Source organism: Copadichromis virginalis, linkage group LG23 (genome assembly GCF_057382275.1).
Source record: "Copadichromis virginalis isolate Kocher_CV1m ecotype Utaka linkage group LG23, C_Virginalis_male_GT1.1, whole genome shotgun sequence".
NCBI lineage: Eukaryota > Metazoa > Chordata > Actinopteri > Cichliformes > Cichlidae > Copadichromis > Copadichromis virginalis.
Window position 1 is genome coordinate 7,780,138 of NC_140639.1, and position 17,478 is coordinate 7,797,615.

A 17,478-nucleotide genomic window follows, 5' to 3' on the forward strand; every position below is an offset into this window, starting at 1 on the left:
GGATGTAGAATTTGCTCAGCCACAGACCTGTTGAGATTGGCTCACACGCATTGGTTCATTCATCTCTCTTCTGATCTGGGTCTTTCTTCTAAACAGGCAGACACAAGCACACCCAATCTACACAAACAGACATGAACACACATACACACACACACTCTCAGCAGGGTGATGAAAGTCAAATGCAATCATATACCACACACAAGCAACGGGCATGATTTTGGAATAGGAAACCTTAATGTGCTTCATGTGTAAGACCTGTGTTTATGCAGAACATATACATGTTTTTGTCCAGTCCTCTGGTTTCTGTCCCTCTGGAGTGGCTGAATTTAAATGAAAATTGATCCACAGAATAGATGGTTGTCATTAGGGTGTAAATAGTGGTTTTGTTGTAGTGAAAATCCCTGAAGGATAGTTCCTTACTCCTCTAATGTCCTTCCTCTCCCGTTCTCATCGTTCTTTCTCCCACTCCACAGACTCCTAAATGACCTTGTCCTGTATAAGTGAGACACAGAGCAGAGACTGATCATGAAGAGAGTGAGGAGTGAGTGAGACTAATGAGTCATTGCGAATGAGAGCTGTTTAATCTCGGGCCTTTGTTTCTGAGTTCTTTGGAGAAGAATGTAATGAAAAAGACTGTGGGACTGCTATGTGTCATACATTTATCGCAGATGTTGTGTGATCGGTGTGTGGGTCTGTGCGCATGTGTTTTTTGTACAAGTGCAGTTACGCTTCCATTGCTAGCTCAGGGGTCACTTTTCTAAGAGCTCTTTTCTTCCCTAGCAGAAGGTTTTATTGAATTACTATGACAGGGTAGAGATAACCTTTGATATTTAGCATTTACATGACCGTAGTGAAATAATTGCCAAGTTGTGATACTCTAACAGTAAATTAGTCAGTCTTATTGGTCAGACTTGATCCCTGAAGTAGACATAATTGTCTTTATTAAGCCCTAATAAATCCAGAGAGATTGGATCTTTCCACCTTGCTATTCCCCTCTGATTTTTTTTTCCTATCGCCTCCCTCCTCTTCTGTTTGTATCACATTTTTGCACGCTGTTTATTTCCCTCTCTGCTGATTCCAACCTTGACGTTAAGGGGATGAGCAGACTCCAGTAGTATGCCAACGTTTTTTTTTTAAGAAACTCATTTTGATATTCTTCATTATTAATAAAACATGGAGTTGACAGTCTGCCAGTACAAACACTTTTATGTGAATGTCAAATTAGAACAGCAAGCCAATTTGACATTTGTGAAGAGCCAACAGCTGCAGACAGTTTTGTCTCCACTTTAAACTTTTACATTTCAGCGCCCACCTGCTAATGAAGTGTGATGTACCATTGCCGAACTCTGGAGAATCTTTGAATTGCATTTTCGCCTTTTACCACAAATCATTCTGACATTACATCGCTGTAGCCTTTCAACAACGATGCAGTTGTGAAAAATGCAGTGCAGTTAAAATAATTACTGAATAGATTTAAGCTGTTAGTAAATGGGTACTGAATGCATGCTATGCTTTTGGTTCACCCACCAGAGGATCTAAAGTTTCTTGTCAAAACAAGAGTAGGTTGAGTCACTCGTATAACATTGAACAAAAACAAATTGTCTGCATCGTTTATTCACAGTTGATGGAGCATAAATTTTCATGTTGCCTCCTGCCTTTTGATAAAGCTAAATGGAAGAAAAACTTAAAATCGTAAAAAAACCCTCTGGTTTTCTCTTTGAAGCTGGCGTTGTGCCCGTATTGTTGTTCCAACAAGTGTGGTCATTGTCGGATTCGTGAATGAACGTTTGCGACTTGTCAAATGTTGCTAAATTGTTACTGTCATTCTTAAGCTTGTCTTTCAAAAGCAGTCGCATTGGCACGTAACCATCAATCATTTGGATGATTTGATTGTGCTTCGTTTCCTAACCGCTACATGTAAACATTACAAAACTGACTTTTATACTTATACAGAGTTTTGTCATTTTCATTTGCGGTATTGCATTCATAACGTTATCAAATGCTCAAATAAAACATCAACTAGAGCAGGGCGATATGGCCAAAAATATTTATCACGATATATATTTGAAAATTTGCGATAACGATATAACCGACGATATAATTGATGCGAGACAAAATACAACTCCACAACATTACTAGCGCAAAAAGACAACCTTCCATTTATTTTCACTTAAACAAGAAGCTGGTTTTTATGTACATTAAAGCTTTATAAAAATGTAACAGTGCAAATGCAAATTCCTTGCTGAAAGTTTAACCAAAGGCATTTCCAGTAGAAATGGGCTGACATATCCTGAGCATAACCATGTATAATATCCACTGAAGTTAAAAAGAGGTGCTTTGCAACATTAAACTGCAGTGTGCAGTACGTATTTTTCGGACCATAAGGTGCACAGGATTATAAGGCACATTAAAGGAAACAAAGCAGTCAGATAAATCAAACTTTATTAAACTCATTCTTCTTGCTTCCTCCACTTCTGTACCATTGATTCATTAATGTTGAATTCTCTGGCAGCTGCTCTATTCCCATGTTGTTGCAGTATATTAATGACTAACCTCGTATTGTGGATGGATTATCTCAGTTGTTCTCCTGACTGAAGTTTGGTCCGTTTACAGCATCCTGCCATGCGATTGCATTTGTCTCTAACCATGAAGAACCTTCACGTTAACTTTTATAAGTGGAAAAGTGTTAGTGTTCGTCCTCCAGCTTCACTGTTTATGTTATGCTAACATAGCTGTGTCGCTAGCGATCACGTAGCACATCATTATATACCAGCTAGCCCAACTTCAGTAACCCTACAAACGTCACTGCTGTTTAGTTTCCTGTCTTCATTTATGTTGGAAGTGATAGCAGAGCTGTACGTTTGATTTTTTTTCAGAAATCTCTCAGTCAGAACATGTAATATCATGCTTAGGTAACTAGCGAAACTAGCGAGCTAACTTCCGCTAGCTTCCTGCTAACTTCTAACTCCGTTAAATGTAATAACTTTTGTTTTCATGGATGCCTGGAAGTTAAACTTTATAGTTACACCTGGTAAAGCAGCAATGCTGATCGTTTTATTAAAGATGAAAGAATTTAGACAGTTTTTAACTCTAAGTGATGCTGCAGTGTTGTTTGACCTGAAGCATACGGAGTTTAGGACCCAGATTACTCCCAGATTTAAGAGCATCTTAGTCCGACAAATACGACAATAACGATGGCCGCTTGCATGTTCTGCAAAAAAATGTGCTTTGTTGTGTATCTGACGGACAAACACCAAACCAGTTCCACATCACTGAAGTTGCACCATTTTTACAAACCAATTCTGGTTCATCTGTTTCACTCAACAATCGGCCATGTGCGTATGAAAACAAAGGCACTGCGCATGCGCGTTTTACTCCCATTCTATCGCGATATTTCATTTTCCTATCGTTGCCTAACATTATACCGGTATTACCGTGAACGGTATAATATGGCCCAGCCCTAACATCAACTAGTGCATGTCTGTCTTTCCTAATGCGACATCAAATATGAATACAAGTTATAATAACTTCCGCTGCTGTCAAAACTCGCAGTCATCACAACTTTGAAAAATCACGATTCGGGATTTGGCTGGATGTGTGAGAGGGTGTTTCTACAGTGTAGCTGGCAGCCACCGGCATGAAAAGAGTGGTTAAGGGTTATAGCTGTGCAGCTGTTAGCCTTTGTGTTAGTGTGTGTGGATTGTGTGGGTGTGTGTTTGCTTGTCTCTGGTGTGCGATTAGCAAACACATTATCTTCTTCGTGTGGATATTATGCACACATCCAGTCTATCTGGCACAATCACCGCAGCCATTTACTCTAACATCTTTCCCTGGGGAATCTTAGAGCACAAACAACGGCATTTTGAGTGTGTGTGTGTGCCTTCTATGAGAGGTAATCAGATCTGTTCCCTCCAATCAGACAGAGATTGAATTGAATTGGCTGTCTGCTGTTGTGGTTGTCATTGGAGGCCAATAGTGAATACTTGGGGATATAAGACAAAAAAAACAACACTCACTTTCACATAGTGACACACACTTTGCAAACATGGCCTTTCTCTCAGTTTGCACTAAAACTATATTTAGAGTTAATTGCCTCTTCTATCTCCTCTCCTGTCATCCCCTCTCATCATTTTATCCCTGGAAAATGTGTGCTCTATTTATCCATCCACTTTTTTCTTCCCTATAATAACTTAAGAGGGGCACTAAGGGTGGTGAGATGTGATCTGGTTTTTTTTTTCCCAAGCAGGTGTCTCATTCCTCTCAGCAAAGCCACATCCTCTAACTGTGCAGCAGCTTCAATGATACGCTCTTCTGCCCTTATTCCTGAGTGTTCAAAAAGCTTCATCCAAGGTTTAAGATGTGACCACACCAATTTAGCATTCAGAATGCCTGACTCAGAAAGAAAATTACATTTCGGTAAAAGCCTTTTATTTGCTTTCCTGAGTCTTGGACTGTGTGTGTGTGTGGCTGCAGGAGCTTGTGATCCTCACAGTATGTTCAGCTTAGTCCTCTCCTCCACACAAGTTGGTGTGGCTTTGCTCACCGCATCACTAACTACTGTCTCCATAGCAACAGTTTGCTCCCTGCTCATAATTTGCACAAAAGGAAAATGTCCCAATGTCGCACAGGCTCTAATAGAGGCCGATAGTCTCACCCTGCTGTGCTGGTTTAAGGACTGTGTGCTGAAAGGGCATTTCTTATTTGTTAGAGGTTTGGTAGGCTGCTGTTTTCTATTTCCATTTTCATAACGCAGTGTGTTTAAGGCTCATTTAAGAGACATGCTGTAAAATATAGCTAAATCTATGCTGTAAATTATTACTTTGTTTGAAAAGTATAACTCAGTCACTTCATTCTCTTGTAGGGGTTATAAGTGAGCTAAAGGTTTGCTATGGAGTTCTTGACCTTTTATTGTTGCACAGCAGCATGTTTGTGTCCCCGTGTTGTTTGTCTTTGACTTTCTGCACACTCCATCAAACCAGATAATCGACTATCCTGAGAGTAATTTCGCATTATTCCACTGATCAACTGGTGGTGGTATACGGCAAGACACGCACCACATCAGCAGCTAACACAGGGTTGAAGACAAGCAGATGTAAAGAATATGGGTTTGAAAAATCTGCTTTGCAAAAGGTGCATGTACATGTAATCCTCTTACAGTGTGTTCCTACTAACGCTGTATGTCATTTTGTGTCTCTAAAGGAAATTTAAGAGAACAAGTGTTGTCACATTTATTATTTTCATTTTGATTTGTACTGAAAGACAAAACAACCTTGGAGATATGGCTAAAATCTCTCTTCAGCTCAACTTGATTGCAGGTTGTCTGGTGTACCAGTTTGGTAGTGTATTCACTTCTGCTGGTTAAGATGTTTTAGTTACAGTGATATCATCTAAACTGGTCGAGCTGGGTAAGTTTTTAAGTTTTTTACAGCTAAATAGCTTGGGGTACTATGCATTGGTGTTTTTCCGCATAATTTATCACTTTGTGCACTTTTCATTCCATTAATGTTTCTTTTGAAGCACATTTTTCAAGCCAAGGTGCAGCACGACATGGAAAAAAGCCCCTTTCTTATAGGCCTTTCCTTTGTAACAGTTTCCTAGTAGACTTTCCTGGCTGTGTTTTTGCGGGTAATCCTGTTTATACATTTCCTGCTCCATTATATGTGTGTTAGTTGTAGCCTACATTCCCATTGGTTATTGCTTTAATTGATATTCACCTCAGAGTTGGCATTTGATACTTTGTTACCCACCAGCTTTATATTATGAGCAGTTTTTACTCCTGTCTCTACAGGTAGCTAGATTTCAAATTTCAATGCTCTCTGGTGCCACATCACTACTAGTCTCTTACTGTTTGCAATTTCATTAAGTATATACTCCTGGATAATACGAAGTGCAATTGAAACATTTAAATCCCAGTGTACACGAAGCATGCAAATTAAATATCTTGTCACATAAGAGACTGAAATTTGTGTGATCAGATGATCTGATACATTTGAAGTTTAATGCTAGCAGATGCATACTTTCTAACTACACAGTCGCTGCATTTTTTTTTAGATCTCTCCTTACATGTTTCTTTGTTGTTAATGTATCTGACAAAAAATAGAAAATTAAAATTTCCTTTCTGTTTCTACTGTTTTTGCTGGAAAAACATGTAATTTAGTTTTAAAAAAGAGAAGAAATCTTCTTTTACTTAAAAGAGTTGACGACAACGTGAGGAGATTACACACAGTAATAGAAACAATCTAACAGATGGGAGAACTTCCTCTTCTTTTTCAGGCTGAATAATGTTTGCCAGTCTTCTTTTACTCCATCCTCTCTTCCAGGACTCTTGCTGAGAGAATTAAAGGAGAGGGTTCATTAAGCAAGATGCAACACAGAAAAGTAGAGAGGGGAAGGACAGCAACTTCAAGTGATTCCATATTTTGCCGGATATATCACAGGGAGGAGAGAAGGCTTTGTTCTAGCACCCTCGTTTTGGCATGAAAGGAAGACTGCTGAAAGGAGTTACCTGTGTTTCCTAATGCTTTGAAAGCAGTAGTGACAGACACACACACACACACACACACACACACACACACACACACACACACACACACACAGATGTTCACAATCCTCCAACAAACATGCCTCCTGTTCACACAGAATGCGGAATTTAAGAAACAAGTAGTTTTCCCACTTTTCACTCAGATTTGTCTTTTAGTGCTTGAACTCACTGACCTGTGTGTAGGGATTTGTTATTGATAAGACTTTCACGATTCCGATTCCATTTTCGATTCTGTTTAACGATTCGATTGTTTATCGATTCTTTTTAAAAAAGGAGAACACTAAGGTCGATTAGCTTAGAACTTTGTTTTATATCTTCTTTTTGAACAAGATAGAAATTTAGGAGTAACATGGCCTTACAAACCCAACAGTGAGATCTTAAGAGATCCAGCCTACGGCTCTTCAATGGGGTGTCACAGGGTCCCCAGGAAAAAAAAATTGTAAATGTCAAATAATAAAATAAATATTCTTCTGTAGCAATAACAAAGTATAACATAAATTATTCAGTAGCAATTACACAAGAATATCCAGTAATGTCCCTGCCTACAATTAAACACATTCACTTACCGAAAATCGGGGGCATCTGCTGTGGCAAATGGGTGCAAACTTTCTACCACAAACTTAGTCACTGCTCGGTGACATTCATCTATCCTGGCCTGAAAGGAGACGCTACCGGTAGACTGCAGCGAGAACTGCCAGCATCTGAGCCAGACTCTGCCTGTCTCATCATGGTCACCTAAATGCACAGTAATGGCAGGTTTTGTAATAAGGCAGATCGCGCTAACGTAATATGCACTGTTAGTTGATTATTTACCTGCCGCATTGACGGGAGAGGACGTGCAAACGTTACCGCTGCTGCTGGGTTGAGATTCACGAGTCCAGAGCGGAATTAAAAACACGACATTCATTTAAGGTCATCGCGTGTTTTGTGAGCAAATGCTTTTGCATATTCGTAGTGTTTCCTCCCTTAAATGAAATCTCTACTTTGCAAGTATTGCAAGTTGCCCTGTAGTCATCCGTTCTCGTAAAGTATAACCAAACTTTTGAGCGTTTAAGCCGCTTAGGTGCCCTGCCAGGTAAATGATGCTCCGCAATGTGGTGACGTCATTCGGGGCGACTGGAATCGATAAGGGAATCGTTTGCAAAAATGGCAAACAATTCCAAGGAATTGAAACAGTGGGAACGGGTTCTCAACAAGAACCGGTTTTCGATACCCATCCCTACCTGTGTCTGTGTTTTCATGAAAGGGACAAGGGGAACAACAATGACAAAAAAGTAAGTGGTGCCTTCTCTATTTCTTCTGATAAAAGGAGGTATTTTGTGGAGGCTCATAGTGCAGGACTTTGGAGAGCTACCTGTTCTTCTGCAGCAGGATGTGAACATTTCTGCACTCGTGGAATCGACTGCTTGTGTATTAGCAGCTGCTGAGGTGCATTCGTTGAAGCACTCTGTGGGTGGAACAGCTTCAACATCTCACATGACAGGATGCTAGCTGCATGTTTACACACACCAACCCCTGATACACAGATATCAGAAAACATACACGCACATGCATGTTCACAGACACAGTTACATACACACACACTCATGCACATTTTCAGGTTCCCCTTTGCTTGCGAGAACAATTACCTTCTAATTACTGCCAGAGAGAGAAAAGAGCTTGACTACCAAGATTTCTAGATATACACAGGACTGCTTGGATAGTTGGGAAAAGAGACTGAGATATGGGAAGGAAAAAGACTCATAGCCTCATGTTAGTTTAGGTATCATATTAATTCATAACAGGGAGAAAATAGAGAAGGTTGAGGTGAAAATGAACGGTAAGGAAGATCTGTGAGAACTTCTAATCAGCATAGTGAGTACATAGAGTTAAATACTTTTTTAGGATTACAAAGAACCTAAAACACAGGTTTGTCAGTAAGCATGCAATCATCCTGACAGGATTGTGAACATAGAGGCGAGACCAGTGCTGCTTTTGCTATTTTTTAGTGTATTAATAGCTTTCCTGGATTTTTGCTTTAGTAGCAAGCGAGTGTAAAAACTGAGCATACCATAGTTTCTGGTAGGAAACAAAGTCAAGCTGGGATAGTCCCAGTAGATGAGGTGATGTCAGGGCCTGTCCATTTTTCCTGATCATATAATGTCCAGATAGTATTTCTAATAAAGTAAAATAAAATATTTATATAACACCTTTTGAAACCGGGTTTACAAAGTGCTTTGACAGATTACTACATCCAAACAGAAAGTGAGAGATAATAAACTGAATTAAAACTGAGTAATGTTAAAGAAGTTAATACGTAAAAAAAAACAAACACCCATTGTCCTGAAAAATCGAAAACACAAATTGGCACAAAAAGAATTTCTCAAGAAAAGAGAATAAATAACACACCATTAATTAGAAAACAATAAGAGATGACAAAAACAAGAGACATCACATGAGAGCAAATTTATAAAAATATTTTTTTATAAATTTGAAAGACAGTCCTGAGATTTGAAGGACATCACGGCTAATAGTTGATACTCCTGTATGCAACTCAACTCTTCCTTCCACGTCTCTCTCATTCTGTTGATTATATCATCTTGAGTGAAATTAACTGTAGTCAGGTAGATGCATTTACAATGTGGCTTTATAAAAAGCTCAATGGTCTAAAAAAACAAGCAAATAAAAAAACATTTTAGTCCAAGGACAGTGCGCTCAAATAAAAGAAAACACTTCTTAACAACCCAAACACTGTGTGATAGAATTAAGAACTATGGTTTCAAAATAATATTTTACAGAAGTATTTTCTAGTTAATAAATAATCCAGTCAAAAGACACTAGTCATTAGAAGTCATTAGACAACTACCAATGAAATGCTTATGTCAAAGCTGCCATCAATATAGTTTTTGTTTTTTATCTATGTTATTTCAGATTTACTGTTTTACAAAAAAAGCTGAAAAATTGCAAAGCACATCATTATTTATTTTTAATAAGATGCAAAATTGCAGTAATTTACTTGAATTCTTAAATAGAAAAACTGAAACGTATGCGGCTGAATGTTCTACTAGACTTCTCAGAGAAGTCCAGTGTCTTGGTTCAAATATAGGTAAAATATAAATCCAATTGAGTGAATTTAGTTGCTTTTGATAGATTTCTAAAAAAAAAACAAAAAACAATTTGTGGTCTAATAAATTTGATAAATTCAGCAATGTTATGTTTCATGTTATAGAAATGATGATAGGGGAAATATGGGATTACCTCATTATACCAACCCCTACAGAAGTAAATACAGCAGATTTAAATGATCTTCAAAAATTAAATAAGTAAACTTACCATAAATGTGTCTATAAAGTGTGCCATAAAAATAAGATTTTATCTGAAGGTCTCATGTGTCTTTCCCAACTGTCACCATACAATCGAGTCAAAACTTTTTTCTGTTTGCTTTTCCAAAAGTCACCTTGACAGAAGGTGTGAGTGTCTGACTGTGTGGTGGTAATGGGCAATGTGCTCCGTCTGTCCCTAACTTATTTTTCAGCTCTAATTTGTTCTGTGTTTTCTGCCAGCGAGGATGGCTGGATGCCTCAGGACACATGTGCAGCAACACACATGCGCAGGGAGCTCAGGTCTCTGACTGCGTCCCTGTCATCCAGGTGGGTGGGAGAGAGGTGAGAGTGGGGGAAAGGAAGCACAAAACGGACCCTGAAAAAAGGAATTCAGATAAAAGGGGGGGGGGGAGACACCGCTCTACCTGTTTAATCTTATTTGCTCCCTCTGAAATCTCCTTTCATGATTGTGGTTCATAGTCAACAGGTGAGCAGCAGCTCTCTTCAAGAATGGATGCTAAGTTAGTCACACTGATTACACAAATCAGTCCTATCAAGATCATTCGCAACACGAACGGTTCAAAGAAGCAACTTCATTTGGCAGACACAGCCGCAGTCGTGTTGGAAATGGGACCGAAAAACGTACATGAGCAAAAGCGCAGCGCTCATTTATTTGATTGAGTGGCCGCAGTGCTTCATCATCTCATTTTACAGCTGCTATTTCACTTCAGCTACTATGGTTGTGTTTTTGTAGCGTGCGCTTATGTGCATACTCAGTCAAGTGTGAGCTTTTGTGTGCCAAATCAATCTGCCAAAATTAAGCATGGAGCTGAAGGGGAAACTTGTTGTTTTCTTGGCACATACTGTTTTGTGGATTTAAAAGAGTCTGTCTGAGATTGGGTATGAGTGAGCGCTTCATCTGAACAAGTCTCTGATAGGTAAGGAAAGCACAAAACCCCACACGTGTTGACACAAACGCACACAGACATTCAGCGGCAGGGTTTAGAAGCAGGATTAATTGGAGAGTAACTGCCGGGTTCCCTCATGTGCTGTTGAGTGTTTGTTGGGAACCATCCCAGCTGCAGTTAAGAGCCTCTGGGTGCTTCTTCATCTGGAGCACAGTGAATCAAGCTCCACACTTTACCAGCCACTGCAAACAATGCTGGCCTTATGAAAGTAAATGCGTGATAGTGGCAACAACATTTGTGTAGCTAATTAATTTCCGAGGAATATCAGATGACATGATGCCCAAAAAAACCTCCTCTTACAGCAAGAAATCAAATAAAGTCTTGAGTTCACTTTTCTTTGCTATTGAGGTGCCGCATCTCTCCCATATTCTTACTCAGTGGTCTCAAACTAATAGCCTCTGTCTCTAACGTCTAATGAAATTAATGAACTAGACTGTTATGCCTTATTGGCCTTACACTTAAAACCTATACACTCATTGCCAGCCTTAAGCCTGGATGATCAGAATGTTTTTGAATGAAAATTTGCACTGCTGAGGAGAGCCCTGCATACATCTGTGACAGGCCTGGATACATGAGAATGTATCTGCATCAATCTGTAAGTCTAACATACATTTGATACAGCTTGATAAAGTGAGAAGTACCTAGAAGACAGACAGTTAGGCAACTTGTAAACAAACCCACAGGTAATCTGGCTGTGGTCCACTTAGACCGTGCGCACTTAAGAAGCTTTGATTGCGCACAGTTTGTCTGATGAGGATTCAGTATCATGATTTTGGTGCATTGGGTTTATATGGTGTTGTTATTACAATAGATGATCCGTGTTGTCTTGGACCTGTCAGACTTCATTCTAGCTATGATTTCTAAATCCAGACAGTCGCTCTGGTAAGTAAAATGTCATCATAATTGAAATGAGTGACAGCCAAAACTACAAAAAAATCAGTAATAACCTGATTTGCCAGGAAGAAAGACATTGGCAAATATTTAAGTAAATAAGATTTCAATATGTCACCCATGTAAAGAGGTGGAATTACGCAGAGACTAAGAAGGGTTGGGAGAAGAGGCGAAAAGGGGGAAGACGGGGATGGACGGGCGCACAGGAGGCGAAAGGTTACAGTTGCCAGGGGCGATGCTAGGGGCTTTCCTGAAGGGCTAGACGCACTGTACCAGCAGTCACCTGCCATCTATCACATGTGAAAGTTTGTGTGTGTGTGTGTGAGTCAGGGAGGTTCTGCCTGTCATATCGCTCTAAACATGACTGACATTTATCCAATGGAGGCTTCGCTCATTCATCCATCCATCACGTTTTTCCATCCTTTGCTCTTCGCTTTATGTCCTTCCCTCCCTCTCTGCTTGTTGCTTCAGACAGACAGTTATGAACAAACCCTCCATACCAAGTGCTACCGCAAACACACACGTACACTCGATACGCAGCGCTTGACTGTAGCGTAAAAACTTGAATTCCAGATATTGCGATAGCAGCGTAGCACTGCAGTGTAGTTTGCACAGATCTGAGAAAAGATTGCATGTTTTTGTGTGTTTGTTGACCTGTGGAGCAGCCGTGATTGATGTTCCAAAAGCTTCTTTCATTAGTGTTATGGTATGGTAGGTGGGATGCGTGTGAGCGTGAGTCTGTAAGTGCTTTGTGTGCGAGTGTGAGGCAGGCACACAAGTTTGCGTTTGTGTGTCTGTGGAGCAGCCGTGACAGATGAAATGGAAGATTCTTTCATTAGTTGTGTTTGAAGCTCAGCAGGGTCACAGAAACAGCGAACATTTAATTACAGCAGACTGAATGCTTCCCCCACTGACTGACACACACACACACACACACACAGGCACACAGACAGGCACACACACACACACACAGAGGGAGGTCTTTCATGGAACATGCTCCCAAAAGGTAATATTATAAACCACTCAGCAGGAGTGGTAACCTTGGACCCCTCTCTACCTTTTCCTTTCTTTTTTCCCATCTTGACTTTATTTCAACTTCTCTCTCTCACTCTCACTCTCTGTCTATCTCACTCTCTCACTCGTCCTTTCATTGTGAGCTAAGTATAGCAGCAGTAATGGTGATGGGTGCAGATGGAGCAAGCATGTCTTAAATGTCAAACTCAAATGAAAATCACTGTTCCAGTGAGACAGAGTCATCTGGACACAACCAGTGTTATTTAACTCTCATACATATAAATACACACAGATGAAGTCCTACACAGTGTGGACTGCTATAACAATGAACAAATGGATCCTCAGAAGGGCATAAAAAGTACAATCAAATTATACAGTATCTGACAAAACAGTCTAAATTAAGATAAAATACCAAATTGTGTTTTTCACTAATCCTCTCACTGAAACATTAAAATCAAGTTTATTTGGTTTATAATTAAATGAATAAAGTTGCTCTAATTGTATGATATAAAACTCATCTGAACCCCTTTTTATTTTTCCTTTAAGGGCTTTAAAATTGGCTAAATCATCTTAATATTCACTATGAGCTTGTTCCGGCTCTTCATTAAATCTACTTAGAGATTACATAGAGGAATACTTAAACTCGAGCTTTTGCTGCAGTGCCACCTTTTTCTTTGATAAGTGATTTATATTCTTGAACTTGACCCCACTTTCTCTGTCAGGAACACACATGCTACATTTTTTTAGGATTCAGTGATTTTTGTGAACATGCCATGAAGTGGGAATATTGTGGATGTTTTCTAAATTGCGCTTTATGGATTTCACATTCAGCCTGGTGTACTTGGTTTCCTACCAGTGCAAACGCTTTTGCTTACTGGAATTGAAGGTTTGGATTAGAGGTGTTAAAAATCTGAAACTGTGACCAGAATCACGACACAAACAAGTACAAGAGTGTCGGGCCTTGTTAGAGCATGTCAGTGTTTGAATATTATTCCGTTTATTCGCTGAATTGAAAATAAATCTTATTGTTTGTTCATGGGGCAGTTGTGATCAAGTAATTAGTCCTGTAGTAAAAAGAATGTGTTTTATTTCACTGTTTGTTATTTTCCCCCTCTAAAAAAATAATTGTATTAATCAAACCTCAGCTTCAGAGAGTTGTTAGTTTGTTGCACAGTGAAGAAAGGTTTTTGACACTTTTTGAGATCTGGAGCGATTTTTTTGTGAATGTTTCCTGACAGACAGCTCGTGCAGTATGTTTCATGTCATTGTCACAGTGAGAAGAGATGATGTGGAACTAGTGGGTGTGGAAATCTGGGGGTTGCCATCACACTACCAGAGTAGTATTGTCAACATACTTATATGAGTGTGTGTGTGCGCGCTCGTTTTACAGCATCGTTTCATATTTAATGAAGGTAATATTTAAATGTCTCCAAAATGAACATCTCCTTGTTGAACAACACAGTCCTGCAGAGGTTTAGTCACTTACTTTGATCTCAGATATGCTGAGACGTGACACAGTAGAGAGAGCTGCTCTCTCTTACTCTCCCCAAAATAAGGACTGATATTCTTCGGCTCTTTTGTCTCTTAGGACTATGAGACAGACAGTTGTGATTTACTCCAAGTAGCAGTGTGACTGAGTGTGTCTGTTCAATGATTCAGAGGGATGAGTTCATCTGCAGTCTTTGAGTGTGTGTCTCTCTATGTGTATGTTATTTTTTTATCAATGGAAAATAGTAAGTGTAAGTGGTTTTTTTTTTTTCCTTTCTTGTAGTTTGTCAAGTTTTTCTTCCCATAGGATGAAGCTTCTTAGACAAATTAATATTCACAAAATAATCTGTGGCAGCCTTGGACGTTTCTATTTGCGGTTTTAACAAAGCAGGGTTATTAATACAAAGGCTAACCGACCATCGTGTGATAACGAGGCCTTATATTGAATTGTCCTCAAATACTTTCCAACTTGTTAAATCATTTGATTGATTGATTGATTGATTCAAATGCAGATTTAAAAAATACTCGTGTTCGCTTGTTTTCGCGTCAGGGCACACAAACGAAGTCGTGGGAGGTTTGTGTTGCACAAAAATGATTCAATAGCTGCACGTAACGTGATGGTCTTAAAAGGGCACATTTCTCTTATGCTGCAACGCTGTAGGGACTCGGTGTGAATGGAGGGAGTGTGAAAGAAAGACGAAAGGAGGAGTGGGACCTCTCCATCACTCCGGCTGTGACCTTCCAAGAGTCACGCTCTTATAGAGTACAGAACTAATGCCTCAATATATTATCTGAATATGCTGCATTATCATTATGCCTCTCTCTCAGAATCACACTCAAAGTCTCGCATATACACACTCAAAAACAGAACACGGAGACATGCAGAGATGCTCTGGTGTTTGTCTGTACAACTTTTGGTGTGTGCGTGCACGCTGCAGGTCAGAGAAATAGAAACTGAGAGGAAGAAAGAATGAGAGAGTATGACACAAAAGAGTTTGTCCTTATGAGTAACTGTTCTCTCTCCCTCTCTCTGTGCTCTGTATTGTGTGTAAAGAGGTTTGGAGGAGATAACACAGAGACTTCCTGGACAAGAGCAAGGTCAACACATGCACGCCATCGCTGACACTTACTAATACATGCGCACAGTGCTGGCAATCTGGTACACAGTAGCAAGTGAGAAGAGACGAGGGACTGCTGGAGACGGGGGAGATAAGGAGGAAATGTCACACCATTATTTTGTATGAGAAATGGCCAAAGATGTGAACAGTCAGAGTTTCGTCTAATCCTGCCAAACACTGAGCGTCAATGAGTGTACTGCCCATTATCATTCATATGATACCACAGTTCAGTGCATGTGATCTGAGTTAGTTTTGGACATTAGTGGCTTTAAACTATACCATAGTTGGGTTTTTTTTTTCTTTACTGTTGAAGTATTCTGGGGTTTGTGTGATTGATGATCCTGAGGTAATAGCACTGGTCTGAGGTAGATTGAGGTCCTTGACTTGAAGATGTACTGTAGACTGCAAAGTGAGTGTGTATGTGTGTCTGCAGGGCAGGATCGCAGCGAGACAGCTCTCATCAGGCGTTTTAAGGGCGATGGCGTCCGCTACAAGGCCAAGCTCATTGGCCTGGACGAGGTTACCGCCGCCCGTGGAGACAAACTCTGCCAGGACTCGATGATGAAGCTCAAGGTAAGAAGAGTATTTCTCCTCCTCTTGATCTGTCTCAAATTACAAATTAATTGTACCATTTTAAACTCGCTGTTAAAACAAACTTTCCACGGTAGTTGCGAGTAATTAAAAAAACCAGAGGACGTCAACACCCAGAATTAATGTTATATTACAGCCTGCAGCTGCATGAAGTTCTGTGACCCACAAAAGACATCAGTTGCCAGCTTCATGCATATTCTGAAGTTCAACATTTAAATATGCATGTTTTGTTCATCATAGCATTACTGCGCTTTTGACGGTGTGCGCATGCATATAGAGTTTGTTGCCGTCTTTCTATGCAAATTGCTATAAGCGAGAAGTTGAATAGGAAGGATAGAAAATGGGGTTGTTATAATTTATAGGGATGACGATGATCAGTGCAAGAGGAAGTAAAGGCGGTTAGCCATATGGATGAGAAGGGGATTGGGATGAATGTCTCATTTGCAAGGACAGAAACAATTAGAGGGAGGGGTAGACAGATGGGGCAGTTAGCAGCGAGGAGATGGCATATAGGAGGGGAATCATTTGGATGATAGGTGAAAGAGAGACATGAGTGAGGATGAAGATGAAGAAAAATAGGCCATTTTCTATTCAGGCCTAATGAACGACCTTGTTTTCTGAAATAATTGATTGCAGAATTATGAAAAACAGGCTTTGAAATTCTGTTACATAAAAAATGTTGAAATTTTTCCCCAAGAAGTCGCATCTTTAAACAAAACCTAGATTTTGCATCTTGTCTCTACAAATGTATGCTGAAAGAGTTTGAAAACGCTGTCGGAGTGAAGAGTGCCTCATTCATTATTAATTTCCCTTTAAATCATATTGCAGGAGATATTTGAATTGAGAAAATTACATTTACGCTTTGTTTACGTGTAGTGAAAACTCTATCCAGCGGAGACCCGTAAGGGTGAGAAGAGGACCGACAGCTCATTGATCAAACAGCTTCCCTCCTCCTCATTTATTCAGACAGAAAATCCATCAACTCCTTTTCTCTGATCTCTCCACCTTTTCTTTCATACTGCTCCTCCCTTTTCTATTCGGAATCTGTCGTTTTTGTGATCCTGCTTCTCTCCTGTCTTCTTTTTGTGACTCGCCTATGCAAATGGTGACGAGGTGAAAATGGAGAGAAACTTAAACCTTTACATATACTTACAGCTATAAATAATCAGTATGTCGTTTGACTGTATGCTGAGTGCATCGTAGCAGTTGTACTGTGTTAAAAGCACGTTCCCAAAGCTTTTAAACAAGTTATATAAATTAAGTTGTTCCATTCAGCAGCAAGCTATTTTTAAGCAAAGCAACTTTTTATTATTAAATAAAAACTATCATAACATTTCTGACATTCTCAATAAACTAGTAATTGATATCGATCTCCTTTCACATCATCCCTAGTCGTTTTGTAGAAAGAATGCATGGTGCCCTGGTACACAATATAGTAAAGTGTTGTTTGTTGGATGAGAATAAATGAGAAACCTGCCACAAATAATTTAAAGATTATAAATTGATGCCAGTATATGAAACTCATTGCTGATTTTTCAAACACATAGTTATTACCTTTATTGACA

General features: G+C 39.5%; 1 protein-coding gene across 4 annotated transcripts in view; it reads left to right on the top strand.

The window, feature by feature from the left end:
* dab1a (DAB adaptor protein 1a) overlaps positions 1 to 17,478 on the top strand; it is a 230,866-nt gene that overhangs the window by 179,676 nt on the left and 33,712 nt on the right. For all 4 annotated transcript variants that reach the window (XM_085447205.1, XM_085447206.1, XM_085447207.1 and 1 more), the window contains one exon: positions 15,756 to 15,895. In XM_085447205.1, the coding sequence (XP_085303331.1) occupies positions 15,756 to 15,895 (140 nt within the window). The remainder of the gene's footprint in view (positions 1 to 15,755; positions 15,896 to 17,478) is intronic.